The 19,319-nt window shown below is 37.0% G+C and overlaps 3 protein-coding genes across 3 annotated transcripts; 2 read left to right on the top strand and 1 right to left on the bottom strand.

Moving 5' to 3' along the window:
* The first annotated feature begins 3,725 nt into the window (after window positions 1-3,725).
* On the top strand, window positions 3,726-5,284 carry LOC143612531 (putative carboxylesterase 16). Its single transcript, XM_077086496.1, has 2 exons — window positions 3,726-4,522; window positions 4,605-5,284. The coding sequence occupies exons 1-2, from the start codon at window positions 3,726-3,728 to the stop codon at window positions 5,143-5,145; spliced, it is 1,338 nt and encodes a 445-aa protein (XP_076942611.1). The 3' UTR covers window positions 5,146-5,284.
* A 430-nt stretch (window positions 5,285-5,714) lies between these two features.
* Window positions 5,715-7,911, bottom strand: LOC143612542 (uncharacterized). Its single transcript, XM_077086502.1, has 6 exons — window positions 7,664-7,911; window positions 6,929-6,999; window positions 6,715-6,851; window positions 6,581-6,630; window positions 6,432-6,506; window positions 5,715-6,335 (listed from the first exon to the last, which is right to left on the bottom strand). The coding sequence occupies exons 1-6, from the start codon at window positions 7,864-7,866 to the stop codon at window positions 5,783-5,785; spliced, it is 1,089 nt and encodes a 362-aa protein (XP_076942617.1). The 5' UTR covers window positions 7,867-7,911; the 3' UTR covers window positions 5,715-5,782.
* Window positions 7,912-17,873: 9,962 nt separating this feature from the next.
* Window positions 17,874-19,319, top strand: LOC143612540 (myb-related protein 315-like). The gene is made up of 3 exons (XM_077086501.1): window positions 17,874-18,006; window positions 18,594-18,723; window positions 18,809-19,319. Exons 1-3 carry the CDS (start codon window positions 17,874-17,876, stop codon window positions 19,317-19,319), a joined length of 774 nt encoding a protein of 257 aa, XP_076942616.1.

Here is a 19,319-nt window from a genome sequence, read left to right as displayed (position 1 = left end):
ACATCATTGGCACCTCCACTAACATGGTTGCTGCCTTCACCACCAGTACCCACCACGAGCACCGCTGTCACCACATTATTGTTGTCATCGCCACCACCATGGGCATCGATGCTGCCTCCACCTATTACCACTAGCTGGCATAAGAAAATGTAGCCGGGGAATATATTTTGATATATTTTTTAGAGTAAACCGCGTTTTCGTCCCTGTGGTTTGTCCAAATCTGCGGTTTTAGTCTAATAGTTTCAAATTTGCGATTTTCGTCTCTGTGGTTTCATTTCACTTGCAATTAAACCTAAATTCATTAGCCCTGTTAAGTCTGGTTGTTAAACCACCAGCGTGCCCCTCATGTGAGGGGCAGTTTTGTCTCTTTTCTCCCTAAATAAACCCCAGTCCTAATTCACAAGCCCCCTCACGTGAGGGGCTGGGGTGTATTTTGGGGGGGGGGGGGAGAACGAAACTTCCCCACACGTGAACGGTACGCTGATAGGTTTAACGATCAAACTTAACGGGATTAATAAATTCAGGTTTAATTGCAAGTGAAATGAAACCACATGGAGGAAAATTGCAAATTTGAAACTATTGGATTAAAATCGCAGATTTGGACAAACCACGGAGACGAAAACCACAGTTGACTCATTTTTTTTAAAACGACTCATTTCAATTTTGGTACATTTTAGTTGTAAACTTTTTTACCCAAACCATATCGTTACTTTTCTAAAACGGCTTGTTTTTTTAGAACTTGTATTGACATGAGACTGTTTTGATCCGTTGGTCGACCAGCTCGTAGTTTTATCAATGAAAAATTTTCTTTTTCTTGTACCAGTTATATATATTTTCCAAAATAATAAACTAAAAGGTGGAATGATCTTATTCCAATAATAGCAACTCTTTTCTTTTTGGGTTTAGGTAGTTCAACCTCTTTTAGCTTGACACTCTCCATATCAAAAGGTCAACCTGCTAGCTCTCAGTTTGATCAACAACGCCCACCAACCTATATCATGCATCAAAGACTATATATACACGCAGGCATTACATGTAAATCATCACAACAATTCAAAGAAACATATACAACAAAGAAAACACAGTATTCAACATGAAGATGTTTAAGTGTATGCGCGCTATGATAATTATGATGATGATCACCATGGCAGGGGTATTCTTTGAAAACGCACACGCTCAAGGCATCATTGGAGGCAACAATGGTAGCACCATTGGTGGCATCATTGGTGGCATCATTGATGGCAGCATGGGTGGCAGCACTGGTGGCAACAATGGTGGCAATAATGGTGGCAACAACGTTGACAGTAATGGTGGCAACAATGGTGGCAATAACGGTGGCAACAATGGTGGCGGGTCAACGTGTATTAATCAACTCACTCCATGCCTTAGTTACCTAAACAACCAGCAACAGGGACGAGATCCACCTGACAGCTGTTGCGATCCTCTAAAATCGGTGATTAAGTCTAACCCGGAGTGCCTATGTAGTATGATAACTAATCAAGGAACGAAAAATGCTGAGCGAGCTGGTATTAACGTCACTCAGGCACAAGAATTACCGGCGAGGTGTGGTCAACGTGTCAATCCGATCTCCTGTTTAACCACCACGTCTAAGAATAATCCAGGCACAAGTGATTCACAACAAATGAGATGTTCCAAGATCTACCCATTCATGATGTTTGCAGCTCTATACTATTGGTTCATGTGATGTCATGAATCATGATATTTAGTTATATAGCAAGTGTTCTTTTTGTTTTTTACTTTGAATCTTGATTATTGTTATTATTACTATTATTATTAATAATATTATTATTAAAGAAGCACGTACAATTTAGTGAGATTTTAACCTAGCGATGTTTCATATACCAATGATTTACCATGGAATCATGTACTTTTAAAATAATTTTTCCATCAAGTGAGATTTATTCATAAATCCTGCTTTTACTAAGAGATTTGATCAAGATTATTATCAAGATGCTAAAATAAAAGTTGCGTGTCATTGTAAAATTCGATTATCAGCCTCATATATGCTAAAATAAAAGTTGTCAGGTCAAGGTATCTGGGCTGTTTTCTAAAAACCCGATCGGGTTTTGCAGGTGGCGGTCGGCCCAGACTTGGTGACCCTTAAAACCTATTTTTTCATTAAATCCAAAATGAAACATGCATTCCAGGATTCTACTAATAATAATTACCCCATGAGCCAACCAACCATGTTTTATTGATGTTTTTTTTATCAAACAAAAATCATGAATATTCAAAAAGCAATTTATAAAACATAAACAAACATTAAAGTTTGTTATTATTATTATTTTTGGTCATTATTGTTATTTATATGTATATGAATCATACACACACATATATATAAATATATAATTAAATTATTTATGACGTTATCCGAGTCAAATACCTGCCCGTTCTTTCGGATCAGTCTGACCCTTAACCTGATAAGGTGTCCGGACCGAGTCTGAAAATATTGAAAATGTGTGCTTTCCTTATCTCTTTAGAAACATACAGCCAATCAAATCTCCTAACTATTATTATAACCAAACTTAAATCTCTTAACCATGACCTTGTAAATTAAATCAGAGATTATTGTTGATTGAAATTTAAAAAGGCGTTGTACATTCAATTGTACAACACGTAAAGCACAAACCATCATACCAAGACGTGCGACGTATTCTATCATTACCTTCCACTAGCAGCATTTTACACTATGTACACACATAGAGTTGTAAACGAACTGAACGAACGGTTCACGAACACTTATCGAACGAGATATTATGTTCGTATTCGTTCATTAAGGAAATGAATGTGTTCACGAACGGTTCACGAACACAAATAAAATCGGCATAGCCTAGAGGTTGAGACCGATTAATTAATCAATGTGAATAATGAAAACCTATAAACGAATCGAACGAACACGAACAAGGGCATACTCGCGTTCATTCATTTAACTTTAAACGAAAATGAACAATTAATCGAACAAATATTTATGTTCGTGTTTGTTTGTTTTAAAAATGAACATTTATTTTCGTTAATGTTCGTTTGTTTAAAATCTAAATGAACATAATTGAGCAAAGATAAACGAACATATATGAGCAATTATAAATGAAGACAAACAAACATAAACGAACATAAATGAAAACACCTAAACGAACACAAATAAACAGACATCAACGAGCATAAGTAAGCAACGAAAGAACGGAAAATGTGTTCATGCTCGTTCATTTAATTAAACGAACACATTTGTTTTGTTCATGCTCGTTCCGTTATTAAACAAACAAACATAAATGAATTTCTCGCCGACTACCACTTGATATACGTTGTGTCACCACAAGAGTAGAGCTTTATGACGTAACACACGATGAAACAAAACCCGAGTGAATTTGACTCGAGCCGACAACCTTTACACAAGTCTCGGCTCAATTCGTTGCTAATATCCACCTAAACCGAGATTCAAACAAAATGCCAAAACACGACACAGCGCAAATGTGTGTGTGCGCGCCTGGCACGATCATTTACCCCTTTTCATCACTCTCTCTCTTCATCCGCCATTGAAGAACCAAGCTTCTTCTTCATCAACACTCAACCACAATCTGGAATCACATTAATGGTAAATCAATCCATTCACATTGTTTGATAGAGTGAGGTAAGGTAAGGTAAACTACTGTATGCTATTAATTAATTATAATTAATCAATTAATTAGGGTTTGTCCGATCAATTAGAAATGCCTAGCGTCAGTGTTAAATTATACAGTCTGTTTTTCAAATTAATATTAAAGCGACGGTTACAGAACCGAATCCAAAACCCTAATTTAACCGATACCTCATTCGGCGTCACATCTCGCCCTGAAGACACCACTGCGCCTGCAAATCCTGTCTTCACCGACGGCGTTGCCACCAAAGACATTCACATAGATCCTTCTTCCTCACTCTCCATTCGCATCTTCCTTCCCGATTCGTGCCTCGTAAAGCCAGATGTTCGAACCAAGCGATCCGGATCCGGATTAGAATCCAGGTCCTTCCCTAGCAATTCTGACAACCGCATCCCTCGCCGCTACAGCTACGGCTCCCCTGAAACGTGTAATGTTGCTTCTACTCAAGGTAATAGGAGGAATAGTTGCAGTATGGAATTGGAAAGTTGTGCTTACAGAGGCTATACGCCGTTTACTCATAAGTGTAGGAAGCTGCCTTTAATGGTTCAGTTTCATGGAGGGGGGTTTGTGGCGGGAAGTTGTGATTCGGTGGCGAATGATTTTTTTTGTCGGAGGATTGCGAAGGTGTGTGATGTGATTGTGGTGGCGGTTGGGTACAGGCTGGCGCCTGAGAATCGGTATCCGGCTGCTTTTGAGGATGGGATGAGAGTGCTGCATTGGCTTGCAAAACAAGTGAATTTGGCGGAGTGTGGGAAGTCGTTTGGGAAGAAAGTTGAGTTGAGGAAGGCGGATGTTCAAGGGCATGTTGTGGATGCGTTTGGGGCATCGTTGGTCGAGCCGTGGCTTGCTGCACATGGAGATCCATCCAGGTAGATTATTTTTATTATTATCATTTTCAATTAGTTAATAGTTGGTTTCAAATTTTCAATTATTGGTGAATATTGCATACAGATGTGTTCTTCTTGGAGTGAGTTGTGGTGGAAACATTGCTGATTATGTGGCTCGAAAATCAGTCGAATCTGGTACATTATTATCTCCACTTAAAGTGGTGGCTCAGGTGTTAATGTACCCGTTCTTTATTGGAAACGCACCCACACGATCGGAAATAAAACTATCAAACTCTTATTTCTTTGACAAGTCAATGGGCATACTGGCATGGAGACTCTTCCTCCCAGAAGATGAGTTTAACCTGGACCATCCTGCAGCCAATCCCCTCACTCCCAACAGAGGCGCCCCCCCGTTAAAACAAATGCCACCTACACTAACCGTTGTCGCAGAACATGATTGGATGAGGGATCGCGCTATTGCGTACGCACAGGAGCTAAAGAAGGTGAATGTAGATGCACCAGTTCTGGATTACAAGGACTGTGTTCATGAATTTGCTACTCTAGATATGCTTCTAAGGACACCTGAAGCGCAGGCGTGTGCAGAAGACATTGCTATATGGGTTAAGAAATATATCTCACTTAGAGGCCATGAGTTCTCATATTAAGCAAACTGAAAGATATCATTCAGGTTTTGTTCTGGTTTTTGTATGATACACGGTCATGTTAGCATATAGTTGAGTTATGAGAGATACTACTTACCTCCGTGTTGATTGATATCGTTGTGGACATATTTGTTCTTTCCCTTGTAACAAACAATATTGTAACATTGTACTGATGTACAATTCAAGGCTGTTTGTTGTATTGTACAATTCAAGGTCTTTCTCGAAATCATTTGCTCTACTGGTTATGATCTATCTAGATTGGCATCAAATTAGGAGAGTCAATGCCGGGATGGGTTGGTTATGGCAAGGAAATTGCGGTTTGGTTATATTGTTGGGTGTTAAACAAGCTTTTGTGTGATGTATTTCTGGTTCATTTGCTTTAACTTCATCCAAAACTATGAAGGTATCAAATGTGTTTTCATTCTCACTAATATGGTTACAGTTAAGAAGATTAAAAGAAACATAAAAAGAATTTCACCCAAAATGATTACATAATAAGTCAAAATATGCCAACCAAAAACCACAAGACACAGTTTCAAGTATGCTTGACCTTCAAATGAAATTAGTAACAGAAGAAATAACACCTGGTCATTTACTTTATCACAGAAATTGTGACCAAAACAGCTAACAAGTCTTAAATTCACCGGCCACGAAGATTACGAAGACGAATGGCTCTAGATGCCATTGCCCTCAAATTACTAGAAGCTGTTGCAACCGAGCTTCCTCCACGTTGTTGCTCTTGTTGCGGTGCTTCAGGCCCTCCAAACGCCCCCATAAACTCCTCTCGCTGCAATCTCAGAGCCAAAGCAGCATCCTCATCCTCCCGCGGTGGCGGCACCACCGCCTCCCGTCGCCTCCTCCTCCTGCTCACACTATCATCTCCAGCCTCTCTACTGTTCAGTAATACAACAGAAGCAGGACGGAAACTTTGGTGTCTCAAATTGCGGTTGTGGTTGCTATTACCGCCCGTCCTCCGCCTCCTTTCCAAACTTAACTGTTCTCCCTCGGGACTATTTAACGCTTGAATTACACTCCGGTATTGGTTCCTTCGTCTTGGCGGCGGGCTTAGGAGGTCGAAAGATTCTGAGGTGGTTGAATTTCCGACCGATACCTTTCTTGCCTCTATTTCTTGTGGAAACAAAAGCTGTATCGTGTTCCATAGAACTGTATTGATGGTGTAAGATCTTCCATTGCTGAAACACACAAACCAAAGATTTACATTAATCCATTATGAATACTTATAAAAACGGTTTCAATCACCTGGCGTAAAACCAGGTGTACCGCAGTACCTGATGAGTTGCCTGCATTTCGGGCAGCGCTTGCCACACTTATCCGCCGCAGATCTCAAACATTTTTTGCAAAAACTGCATGATTCCAAAGTTAAATTAAAACCCTAACATAACTAATAATGGTTGATAAAGCAAATTATGAACTGTACCTGTGCCCGCAAGAAGTCGTACTCGGTTCAAAACAAATTTCTAAACAAATCTGTAAAACGCAGAAACATACTCCCAGTTAAAGATTATAAAAAATCAGACTGCATCTTTACATTAAAGAAGCCGAATCACTTACTGCACATGAGAGTTCTTCACGAAGTCGATCCATGCACGGAATCAAGGCGTTTCCAGAGCTCGACTCATTCGATTTCTCAGCCCTTTTACCATTAGCATCCGCATCAATCTTCGGTTCTTTCTTCTCTTCTAAAGTTTCTATTAACAAATTAAACCAAATTAGGGTTCAATTTTGTGAAATATCACCAAATTAGGGCAAAAAATTGTAACCAAACCTTCTTGTTCAGCAAGATCAAGAACATTCACAAATTTTGAAACAGGACTCTTCTTCTGATCTCTACGTTTCCTAAAACAAAAAAAGTAAAAAAACTAAAATGTTATCTCCGTTGTCCTCGTTCCAAAAAAAATAAAAAAATAAAAAAACCCACCGAGAAATCGAACCAAAACCGAAAAAATCGACGAAAATGAAACAAAAAGCCAAAACTGAACCAAATCAATCGAAATCGAAAAAATCGATCAAAACGAAACTAAAAATTGAACCTAAACAAAAACGAAACTGAAAAAACGGAAGAAAAAAGGAAAAAAAAAGCGAAACAAAAAACCAAAAATGAGTCCGTAATCGACCAAAATGAAACAAAAGAAAGCAAAACTCAACCCGCCCCGTGTGAAAACTCGTGTTGGCTTGAAACCTAAACCGAACCCGTTCCAATCTGAACCCCGTTTCGTGACGAACCCTGTCTCGTGCGGAAACCGTTCCGATCCGAAACCTTCCACATTTCCTTAGTACACTAACCCACATCGACCCATTTCTTTGAATTTGTCGACCCATTTTTCCCCGAAAATAACAAGATGGAATTTCAAATTTGTCGACCCATTTTGACCTGAAAATAACATCGACCCATTTCTTTGAATTTGTCAACCCATTTAGTTAAAATCTCTGACCCAAACCAACTGATTATTATTATTATTATTATTATTATTTATAATAACTAATTAGGGTTTGGTGGTACCTTCTAGAATTACTAGGTGGGGTTTTGAACATCGGATCGGACCGTCTCCGCTGCTTGGAATCACGAACCGGCGTGTCTTCGACAACAAGTGAAGCCATTAACAGTGCTTCTTCGTCCCAGCCGGCCATCGCGGCCGTGGATCTAAACCCGGGGCTGAGTAAACAGGTCCCGGTTTCGGATTGTTTCGGTTGCTCATCCACCATCTTCTCAGGGTTATTAGATCGCCTGTTGTCTTGCAGAGAACGATTTTACTGAATGGACATAACGGCTGAAATTTTGAATTGCGTTTCTTTTGTTATTACAACGGCTATAATTTGGGTAATTTAATTATTCTGTGAAGCAGGTGTGTAGGCATTGGATGGTGGGCCTTCATCTACTACCGTCGATTTAATTGGGCTTTAGTTTGGGCTTTCCACTAATAGATGTGTTGGACGGTTCAGTCTGTTTTGACGACGACATGCTGGATGATTTGGTTGCTGAGGAATGATGTAGTCTTTCATAACACACCCTTGTCGATGTCCAAGATGATGTTTGAAATCAGATCGCCGTCTTTCTAATGGGTCAAGCAAAGGAGCAAAAGGATTAGTCTCGACTGGGAGAAGTGGTGTCAGTTTAATTTCGTTAATTTCCCCTTTATAAACTTTGTTGCTTAGCATTTCCGTTTTTCTAGGCTACTTGCCTCTTGTAAGTGGTTCCTCTTTGTTTATTTAATATATTTGGCTTTTCAAAAAAAAAAAAACAACTAAATATTATACTACATATAATAGCAAACCTAATTGATGCAGTAAAAGTGTGGAGGTCAGTAAAGGTTTTCTTTTTTATATAATATTTCAAATTCTGTTTTTGTATTTATAATATTGAAACTAAGGAAAATAACAAGTAATTAAGATGGTGTGGTGGTAAGTCTATTGCGTGTAAACTAGTAGACCAGGGTTCGAACCATACTAGATTAATCTTTGGTGTTTTTTTTTCTAAAAAACAGCAGCACTTTTTGTATTTACACATTAGAAACTTAATCTATCGTAAAAAATGTAAGGTGGTGTGATGGCAAATGTTAACGACGTTTTGTTACAATTTCTTAGTTTCCAGGTTCGAAACTTACTCGCATGTTATTGTTTTTTCCTTTTTTGTTTTTTTTAATAGAAATGTTTAGATAAGAAAGTAAAATACCGGCGCAACGCATCGGGACCACCCCATAGCATTATATATTAGGGAGACTGACACCCGATCCGTCTTACCACAGTGACAATAGCCTAATAACATCCTATTTTTTAAACTAAAATAAAGGTAAGGGTTAAAATAGGTTTTAAAAAATAAGAAGGATTTGTAACACTAGATTGTTGAGATTTTCCCCTGCTGTACTTGTTAAAAAAATAACCCAAGAAATGTCGATTTAGCTTCATGTGTTTAGTTTTTGAATTTAGATGAACTTTTTCAGTTTGGGTGTGGGTGTGGGTGTGGGTGTGGGTGTGGGTGTGGGTGTGGGGAGTTTAGATTTTTTATTTAAATTAAGCTACACCTCTTGACTTTTGTTGTGCAATGGTAAAAATGTTTGTGTTATTTAGTAAAGACCGGATAAGGTGAAAAATAAAAATTAGCTATTAATAAAAAAAAGGTTATTTAATGTTAAGGAGTTATTTAATTTTAAAAAATATATATCAATAATTGAAGGAATAATTACGGAATCAAAACGTTATGGTCTCATCTCCCTACCAATCAAAATGCTCTAAGTAATGTTTCAATTCTCAAATGATACGATGGACGAAAAACCACAAATAAAATTATTTATTGAAAACTTGATTTTATAAATGTTTTTCTTTATGAAAAATACTAAATTTATTTGGATCCACCAAATTGTTTATTGTAACGTTTTAAAATGCACAATTGCACACTATATAAGTTAATCTGTATGTGGTAGTTTTATCTGGGATATGGTGTCCATCGGCAGTCATCGACTACCGATAGGTTTTTAAACAATTTCTTTTTCCTATATTTTAGGTTTTTATAGGTTTTCTGTAGTTAGCAATGTATGTCAATGGTAGCTAGTCATCCATGATAATCATGTCTTTGTAGTGTCGCTCCAAAGTTAAAAGTTATTGCCCGATGTAAACCGAAAAGATAACCTTGATGGTGGATTTGGTTCTCCATGAAGTGAATGTAAGATAATGTTTGAAACATTCTTGTTTGAACCATTCGATATCGTTATGTTTGTTTTCTTCTTATTTTCTACTTTGATCTTTATCTTGTACATATATATATTATAGTATTATTGCTTGATATTTCTTTCTTTGTTGAAATATTTTTGATCGAGTCAATAGGCTTTTGGTTATTTAAAATCTGTTAGGACTTGACAAGCACCAAGCTACGTGCAACAAGTTGAATTATATTAATGCACTACATGTCAAACCCGACTCGCTTTGTGACATGTCCTTTGCAACATGTATTTTCTTTTTGGCTGTTCATATAAAGTATTACATGTTCACCAAAGAACATAAGTACTTGTTTATTTAAGGGTTCATTTCATGCCTGTCACTTCATGTTTAATGTTGTTGACTCCATAATTGCATATGTGAAACATTAGTCAAGACTAAGCCAAGATTCCTATCGGATTTTTACCGATCACCGCTAGCTACAAAGCATAAAGCTTTTATTGTGAGAAATCACTAATTCCCTTATGTCTGGTCGTTAAACCCATCAGCGTGTCCTTCACGTGAGGGGCAGTTTTGTCCTTTTTTTTCAAAAATAAACCCAGTCCTAATTCGCAAGCCCCTTCATGTGAGGGGCTGGGGTGTATTTTGGGGGGAGAAAATGACAAAACTGCCCCTCACTCAAAGGACACGCTGATGGGTTTAACGAACAGACTTAACGGGATTAGTCAATTCGGGTTTAATTTCAAGTGAAATGAAACCACAGGGACAAATCGCAAAATTGAAAGTATTGAACTAAAACCACAGGTTCGGACAAACCACATGAACGAAACCACGTCGTTTTTTCATCAATCACCACTCACAACAAAACATAAAATCATCCGTTGTTGATACTTGTTTTCTAGTTTTCCTAGCAGGACTTAAACAAACATTTTTCCGCTTCAAGTGATGATCTCTTTGACCAAAAAATTAGCCGGCCGTCAACTCCACTCATGTCCCATTTCTATCAAGAAACTATAAAGAAGCAACATGTTTATCGACAAAACTAAAAACCAACCTCATAACTATTAATTAAATACACCAATCAATGAATGCAAAAATGGTATCTATGGTGCATAAAGAGTTTCCCTCCAAAGACAAAACTGGCCAGCTCTTTAAGGGCTAAACGAATATAATTTTAATTAATTTGTTGAGGCATTGTGTAAGACCATTCGTAAATGGTTAATGTCTCTGAACGGAGCATTTTCCATCGCATTATCATCACCTTTTTTTAGTCAAAAACATATGCAATGTATAATTCTTCTTATTGTCCTTCAATCATTGATTCATTTCCACTCCAAAGACACATATGAACTTCACGCTCATGCTCTTATAACGTAACGGCTTTAACCTCTCATGTCACACATGGCCTAGAGATATGTCGGATAAGCAAGGAACAGAAACGGTTAAGCACAAATTGAATACATATGCTCTTCAAGCATTTAATTGGCATGTCATACTTCGCTAAATAATGGTTATTAAATTTTTACACCATGAGATAAAGTCTAAGATTTAGTTTTAAGGTATAAGTTATCTTCAAATGCTATAATTATTATTTTGATTATAAATTTGGCCTAATTATAAAGTGTGTTACTTTTTTTAACTAAATAAATTGATACAATAAAGAGTAAACTGCGGTTTTTGTCCATGTGATTTGTCTAAATATGCGGTTTTAGTCAAATAGTTTCAAATTTGCGATTCTCGTCCATGTGGATTCATTTCACTTGCAATTAAACCCGAATTCATTAACCTTGTTAAGCCTGGTTGTTAAACCCATCAGCGTGCCTCTCACGTGAGGGGCAATTTTGTCTCTTTTCTCCTCAAATAAACCTCAGTTCTAATTCGCAAGCCCCCTAACATGAGGAGCTAGGTTGTATTTTTTTTGGGGGGGTGGGAGGGGCGAGGACAAAACTGTCCCACTCGTTAAGGGCACGCTGATGAGTTTAACGACCAGACTTAACGGGATTAGTGAATTCGGGTTTAATTGCAAGTAAAATGAAACCACAGGGACGAAAATTGCAAATTTGTAACTATTTGACTAAACCGCAGATTTAGGGTATGTTTGGCAATGAGCTTTTAGAAGCTTTTAGGGGCTTCAAGTTTCAAGTTTTTAAGAAAAAACTCCTACTTAATTAAAATCTTTGTTTGGTTGAAGGAGCTTGAATCTTTTAATTTTGGAGAAAGAAGCTCCTTTTTTAAACGTCACTAATACTAGCGTTTGAGGAAAACTAGAAGCTTTTACATTTGAATTTACAATTTTGGTACTTGAACTTTCATCAACTTTTGTTAATTTATATAACAGTTACATATTTTACCCTTATTCAAAACTAACTACCCCATGACTCTTTAAAAGTCCATAACTTTTTCACACGTTAATATTTTTTTAAACAAATACATCATAAAAAAGAGCATTGTATTCTCTTTAATTTGAGTATGATATTGATATACTTCTTTACCAGTTATGATTGGCAACAATTCGAGTCAGACAAGCTCGGGTCATGTGTAAGACCAAATTAGGGTCGGAACGAGACGATAAAAAATGGTTAATTTAGTTCGGTTCATGTCTGTACGGTTTTGAATCGAAAGGTGTCACAACCCGACCAATGAAGGCGGAAACGTCGAGGCGCGACATGATTGCTCATTGCACAACGACACTATAAAGTTACAATATTTAAACAATTCATTTAAATCCATATCATCATAAATAACACAACAATTGTTCATACAAAATGCCAAATAGATAGATAAACAAATAACTTGTTCTTTCATTTTCTAACATCCTAAAGCCAAGATGATAAGTTTCTTCAATTAATCCAATCAAGCTAACATCAAACCTGTAACATTGCATAAAATAGAGTTTGTCAACACAAAGGTTGGTGAGCAATTTTCATAGTTTTGGATAATAAGTATATAGTATGAAATCCACAACTAGTATATAAAAACAATAAATAATAGCACAATTTAGATAATAAAACCGTCAATAAGAATACATTGACGAACCGTCAATAAGAATACATTGACGACAATAATGAAATCGTCAATAAGAATCCATTAACGACACCTTTCTATATGGGGATACCATATATACTCGGAATTAACGTATGATCATACTTTGATAAGGCTACCCGCCTTAGCATTCAAGAGGCTACCCGCCTTATCATTTAGGAATTTGCACATAATCATGTAAAGCATATAACACCAAATCGAGCATTTATTTAAGTAAACATATACAATAAGTGTTGTGGTTTAAGAATCAAGTATAAATCATTTGAATTTGAATAAGTATGCAATGCCATGAAAAACGGGGGATAAAAAAGTACTCACATTAACAAGTAACTTGAAAGATAGTGTCGTGAATAATCGGAGAGATCGGTTTAACGAGCAAGACCTATATTAAACGGGTCTTGTGTTAGTAGGTAGTCTTGGAAGGGTTTAAAATAAAATACATGACAAATAAAGTAAATAAATAAAGTTTAGGATTTAAAATGTAAATATTTGAGAAATTAAATAAACGAGTTTTGTAAAATAAGTTTACTCGAAATCGGGTCTCGGTATTCTATTTGTTAGTTTTTTTTTCACTCAACCTATGTTAAGTGTAAGGCCCCGTTACCGGTAACCCTACTTTCGTGTTGGATTTACTCATAAACACAGTTCTAAATATCAGAGTTAATTAAAAACTTTACGCGGAATATAAAACTTTCATAAAACATTACATATCGATTCATAATCATGTCTTAAAACATTCCTCTTGTCTTTCAAAATCAAAACATAACTTATAAAACATATCAGATCTTCAGATGCCAGGCTTTAGTCTTCTGCCATGTGTCCTCCACTCAAGCCAGCTGTCTCAACCTACTCACCTGCGTGCATACTAAAAGTCAGCTACGCTGAGTGAGTTCTAGTTAATCATACAATACCATACAATACCTTATTACATACATACGTACTTAACCTCATAACTTTCTTTCATACACACATAAGTACTCATGCCTTCATTCTTACTTACATACTTTCTTTCTTATTTACATACTTTCTTTACATTCATAATCATACGTTTTAAAGAGCCTTTCGCCCTATAACCTCACAGATATTATAAGGGTCTGGTCCCTAACATCACAGATATTATAAGGGTCTGGTCCCTAACATCACAGATATTATAAGGGTCTGGTCCCTAACATCACAGATATTATAAGGGTCTGGTCCCTAACATCACAGATATTATTAGGGTCTGGTCCCTAACATCACAGATATTATTAGGGTCTGGTCCCTTGTTTTCGAATATTAGTAGGGTTCGATTCCCTCTTCGTTACCATACAACCATACATCATACCTCGAGTATTATTAGGGCTCGGTACCCTTTTCGTAACCATACAACCATACAACCGTCATTTCCTTCTTTTATTAACTTTATTACGTTCATACACATAAACATACATATCATACTTGCCATATTTATAACGTTACAACCTGACAGTACGTGCAATATCCGAAGATCGTTCACGTACCATCAAGCAATCGTTCATACCTATCATACTTACCATATTTATAACGTTACAACCTGACAGTACGTGCAATATCCGAAGATCGTTCACGTACCATCAAGCAATCATTCATACATATCATACTTACCATATTTATAACGTTACAACCTGACAGTACGTGCAATATCCGAAGATCGTTCACGTACCATCAAGCAATCGTTCATACATAACATACTTACCATATTTATAACGTTACAACCTGACAGTACGTGCAATATCCGAAGATCGTTCACGTACCATCAAGCAATCATTCATACATATCACATATATCACATATGGCATACACTTATCACTTAGGATAAATGTATTAACAACACATCAAGTATGCACACAGCCCCGAAAACATAACAAGGAATGGGGCTAGAAACTCACCTGGATCCTGTTACGCTCGCCGTTGATCGTAATTCCTTTCTTTAACTGGGCTCAGCTAACTGTATAATATTTACACATATCAATTAACTACTACTACTCGTTTTGTATTTCTATCTATATATGACCCACAACGAACGGGGGTCCGGGGGCAGCGCCCCTGGCAGCGGGGTTCTAGGGGCGGCAGCCCCTAGCGGGGTCCAAGGGGCAGAGCCCCTGGCTGGGGTTAAGCTGCCAGGTCAGCTTGGAAAAATTTTATTTTCGATAACTACCTTAACACATTTTCCATTAGGTTTTTAATTTATTTTATAAACGAACTTCGCTTCAGGCGAAGTTAAACCTTAGGCGAACTTGGCTTCAGGCGAAGTTAAACCTTAGGCGAACTTGGCTTCAGGCGAAGTTAAACCTTAGGCGAACTTGGCTTCAGGCGAAGTTATACCTTAGGCGAACTTGGCCGTAGGCGAAGTTATCCTTAGGCGAAGTTACGCTTGAAGGCGAAGTTACGCTTGAAGGCGAAGTTCATCAGGCGAAGTTATCGCGCTGCAGATCTGTTTGCCCATAAATCCTTCGTTACTTAGCCAAATAACTCGATTTTGGTACCCACGGAATCGTATGATCGGCGCCTACAAATCCCAACCATCAAATCGGCCTAAAATCGACGTTTTAGGGGTCCGATTTGGGCAGTTTGGGTTTCGGGTCCGGTTAACCCATCAAATCCTAACCATTTTCAGTACTATAAGCTTTGGTGGATTTGTTCTTACCTTACCAACTCAGATCTATCAACAAAATCTCGGGTCTCGGCTTCGAATCTTGATCGGTTAGTATGTGTGTGTTTTGAGGAGTGTGTGGAGTGTGTGTGGAGTTTGGTGAGAAATGAGATATTTTGGGATTTTGGGGGTATTTATATCCTTGAAATCCCATTCTCATTTATCCTATCTCAATTAATCCAAGTCCATGACCCGCTCCTACTCGATATTAATAATTAAAACGCGAAATCACTAACATAACTTTCTTTATTCAACATTATAAATTTTAGGATGTTACATTAAGTAATAATGTGGGTTAAAATGCAATATTGCAAAACCCTGGGTTATAAGAATACCAAAACGAGGTTTAAATGAGTGTTCGGGTTTGTCGGTTCGAGACTTGATAATTGACCAAGCTCAAAGTTAACTTCCCAAAATAATAAATGTTATGAGATAACTCAATAAAATCAAAATGTACTTAACCAAGTATGTAGTTCTATTGTGAAGAACCTTAACGTTCGTTAAGCGAGTATACGACTTTATCGGTCCGAACTTGTTATAAGATCAAGTTGGTTACCGACATGCCAAGTATGTTTAGAAATTAACTAAAATTGATTTAAAATATAATCTTGAAGAAAAATATGAGTTTTGGTGGCTAAAAACACACTTGTGTGTCTTAAGCGAGTGAACTTGGTTTAGTTCGGTTTTTGGTTCGGTCCTTGACTCGGAATAAGACCGAGGATGGTTACCACATACCCAATTACCATGGAACTTGTAAAGTAACTTATAAATAATAATACTCAAGTTTTACATTCAAAAAGTTAACAATAAAGCTTTTAAACGAAAGTTTGGTTTTTGGTTCGGTTCTCAACACGGGATGAAACCGAGGCTAGTCACCACATACCCAATACCATGGAACTTGACAAACATGAACAATAAACTAAAATATGCAGAAGTTAAGCAAGTATAACAAGTTATATGGTTAGATTTGTTAAATATATAAACAAGGACTACAAAGTCTTCCATGTAACCTTGCCTTACTAGCCCGACATTTCAACCGGCCGAGACCGGAGAAATGAAAGACCGAAGGTAAACAAGGAGTGTATATTATATATATGTTGTAACATCAAGCTTTAAGTATCGATAAGTTAGTTAAAATGAAAGATTAGCTTAGTTTGACCTTGAGAGTCAAACTATGAAGAACAACCTTAGAATTCAAGAATTTGAGAGAGAAATGAGGAAACGAGCAAGCACAAATGAAGAAGATGGGTGTGTATATATAGGGTAAGTTGAATGGGTCTTTCATAAATGGTGTTTCATGAAAATGGGTTGGATATAGACTCAAGAAAGCACAAACTACAAATAGGTCTTTCAAGTCTTCATTTTGGTAGTTTTAGTCCCTAGAGTTCGTTTTTGAGCGTTTTCGGGGCATTTTAAGAACCCAAAAGGGTGTTTTTTTAGATCCGACAACTATAAAACAAATATATAATATAAAATTCATCATTTTGATAATATCGAAAGGTTCGGGATACAAAACGGGTCGGGTTTACATTAAGAATACAAGTATAAAATAACCCGAAATTGACAAATGTCACAAAAGGGGCCAGGTCAAAACATGTTTTAGATTTAAATGGTGTCAGGTCAGAAAGGGTTTCAAATCAAAAGAGGCTAGTTTAAAAAATTATCTATTTGAAATTACTGTATAGTTTAACTTTGTTTCTTGATTTTCATCACCGATCACACGCTTACTGCCTTTGCACGAAGTACACGTCTGCATTCGGGTTATGCGTGCACTAATATCAAGTGAATCACGTACCGACACTGATTATGCGGTTTATGTCATGTTGCGCGCACACTCCGCCACACCGCGCTGGCACCCAATTAGTTTTATTAAAAGTTCCAGCTACTCTGCCAAATATTCAAATATATCTAAAAAGCTCTAGCTACTCTGTCAAACAACTAAATAGATCTAAAAAGCTACAGCCAACAGCTACCAGCTTCCAGCTAACAGCCACCAGCTAGTTATGCCAAACATACCCTTAAACATATCACGGGAACAAAAACCGCATTTCACTCCACAATAAAACTATGTGGGTTATTACCAAATTACAAACATAAAAGAATCCGAGTCTACAAAACTTAAAATAACTAAAAGAGTGGGTGCCATCACATTATACAATATTCATGAATCTTTCCAAACAAACTGTACATGCTAATTATAATATCCATAAACTGCCTGTCCGGGAATCTTAGCTTTGTTTATAAAAGGGTTTGTTTGGTTATTGGACTGGTACGGAAAAACAAGAGCTCGAACCAAGTCAACAAGAACACAACGCGCGGTTTTGGAATTCGTTTGTTTTGTGGTGTCATGGGAAGACAACCTTGTTGTGATCGAGCTGGATTGAAAAGAGGGCCATGGACGATGGAAGAAGACCGGAAGCTTATGAATTTTATCATCAACAATGGCATCCAGTGTTGGCGAATGGTTCCTAAGCTTGCAGGTTTTTTATTCTTTGTTCTTCTTATAGTATAAAACAACGTATGATGTATGGTAGGGTTCATGCTCATGGATTGGCTTATCAAACGTCTAGAGGCATATCCAAATATGGCATGAACTGGAAAATCATGTTAGACACACAAACTTGACACAATGTGATTTTTTACGGGTTGACAAGAATGTGACTCTTTTAACACATTTTTTTGTGTATTCAAAATTTGTAATTTGAGACAAAACTAAAATAAATATTTATAAAATAACTGTGTTTAATTTCTAATTTCCAATATTCAATTATCTTCGTCATATTACTTTTGCATAAAAAAATATTTTGTCTAAAACTTATAAACTTAAATGGGTCAACCCGTGAACCCACCAAGTCAACCCAAACACGACTATTTAGCTAAACATGTTCACAAGTTTCACACAAAAACTCACCCTAACCCGTTTGGACTAAATCAAAACCTGTGAGTTTCGTATTAGCTTTGTGTTGTGTTTTCGCTATTCACACTTCTATAAAGTTATATGGTTAGAAAGCGGATCAAACCCCTTTTTGCATGAAATTTGGATTATGAATTTTTGTTTTTCATGAAGGTTTGCTAAGATGCGGAAAAAGTTGTAGATTAAGATGGATTAATTACTTGAGGCCGGATCTCAAAAGAGGTACATTATCAGAAGCCGAAGAGGATCAGATTATTGAACTTCATGCTCGTCTTGGTAATAGGTAAGTAGCTAGCTAGTTGTTTATCTTTATTTATGTGGTGTTATCTTTATATGCAATTAAACGTTAACTGATTCTTAACATGTAGATGGTCTAAGATAGCCTCACATTTTCCTGGGCGTACTGATAACGAAATCAAGAATCACTGGAATACTCGAATCAAGAAAAAGCTTAAGCTTCTTGGAGTAGACTCAAATACCAAAAATCATGTTATGGAAGAGAAGAAACATATGGGAGCCCATAATGAACAATGCAACAATATTGTGTCAACTAATGAAAATGACCAAGTGGATTGTGCAAAGATATATGAGCTAAAACTTGAAAATGACATGAACTCCAAGAGTCATTACGATAGCGTGTGCAAGATATTCGATGTGGATTCCTGTACGAACACTGCCCAAGAAAAATCATCGTCGAATTCAAAAAGTGATTCCAATTCACTTTCTTTTGAACAGTCAAATTCAATCAACCCCAACTCTTCCTGTGGAGAATCCTCCTTTGTTGAAGGAGATTATTCTTTACAACAATGGGTTGATGGTGTAGATTCTTTGTTGTTATGGGATTGTTTCAATCAACAAGATGACATGTTTTTTCTTTAG

This window comes from Bidens hawaiensis, unplaced genomic scaffold (genome assembly GCF_021521415.1).
Source record: "Bidens hawaiensis isolate Kalapana, Puna unplaced genomic scaffold, B.hawaiensis_p1.1 tig00034742_1, whole genome shotgun sequence".
Taxonomy (NCBI): Eukaryota; Viridiplantae; Streptophyta; class Magnoliopsida; order Asterales; family Asteraceae; genus Bidens; species Bidens hawaiensis.
This window is presented reverse-complemented; position numbering and strand designations above follow the sequence as displayed.

Bases quoted from the DNA above. Each gene is read 5' to 3' on its own strand.
- LOC143612531 (XM_077086496.1), top strand. From the start codon at position 3,726: ATGCCTAGCGTCAGTGTTAAATTATACAGTCTGTTTTTCAAATTAATA. The intron at 4,523-4,604 runs GTAGATTATTTT...TATTGCATACAG, and splicing joins GCACATGGAGATCCATCCAG to ATGTGTTCTTCTTGGAGTGA.
- LOC143612542 (XM_077086502.1), bottom strand. From the start codon at position 7,866: ATGGTGGATGAGCAACCGAAACAATCCGAAACCGGGACCTGTTTACTC. The intron at 6,631-6,714 runs GTAAGTGATTCG...TGCGTTTTACAG, and splicing joins GTGAAGAACTCTCATGTGCA to ATTTGTTTAGAAATTTGTTT. The intron at 6,336-6,431 runs GTACTGCGGTAC...TGTGTGTTTCAG, and splicing joins AAATGCAGGCAACTCATCAG to CAATGGAAGATCTTACACCA.
- LOC143612540 (XM_077086501.1), top strand. From the start codon at position 17,874: ATGGGAAGACAACCTTGTTGTGATCGAGCTGGATTGAAAAGAGGGCCA. The intron at 18,007-18,593 runs GTTTTTTATTCT...TTTTTCATGAAG, and splicing joins AATGGTTCCTAAGCTTGCAG to GTTTGCTAAGATGCGGAAAA. The intron at 18,724-18,808 runs GTAAGTAGCTAG...CTTAACATGTAG, and splicing joins CATGCTCGTCTTGGTAATAG to ATGGTCTAAGATAGCCTCAC.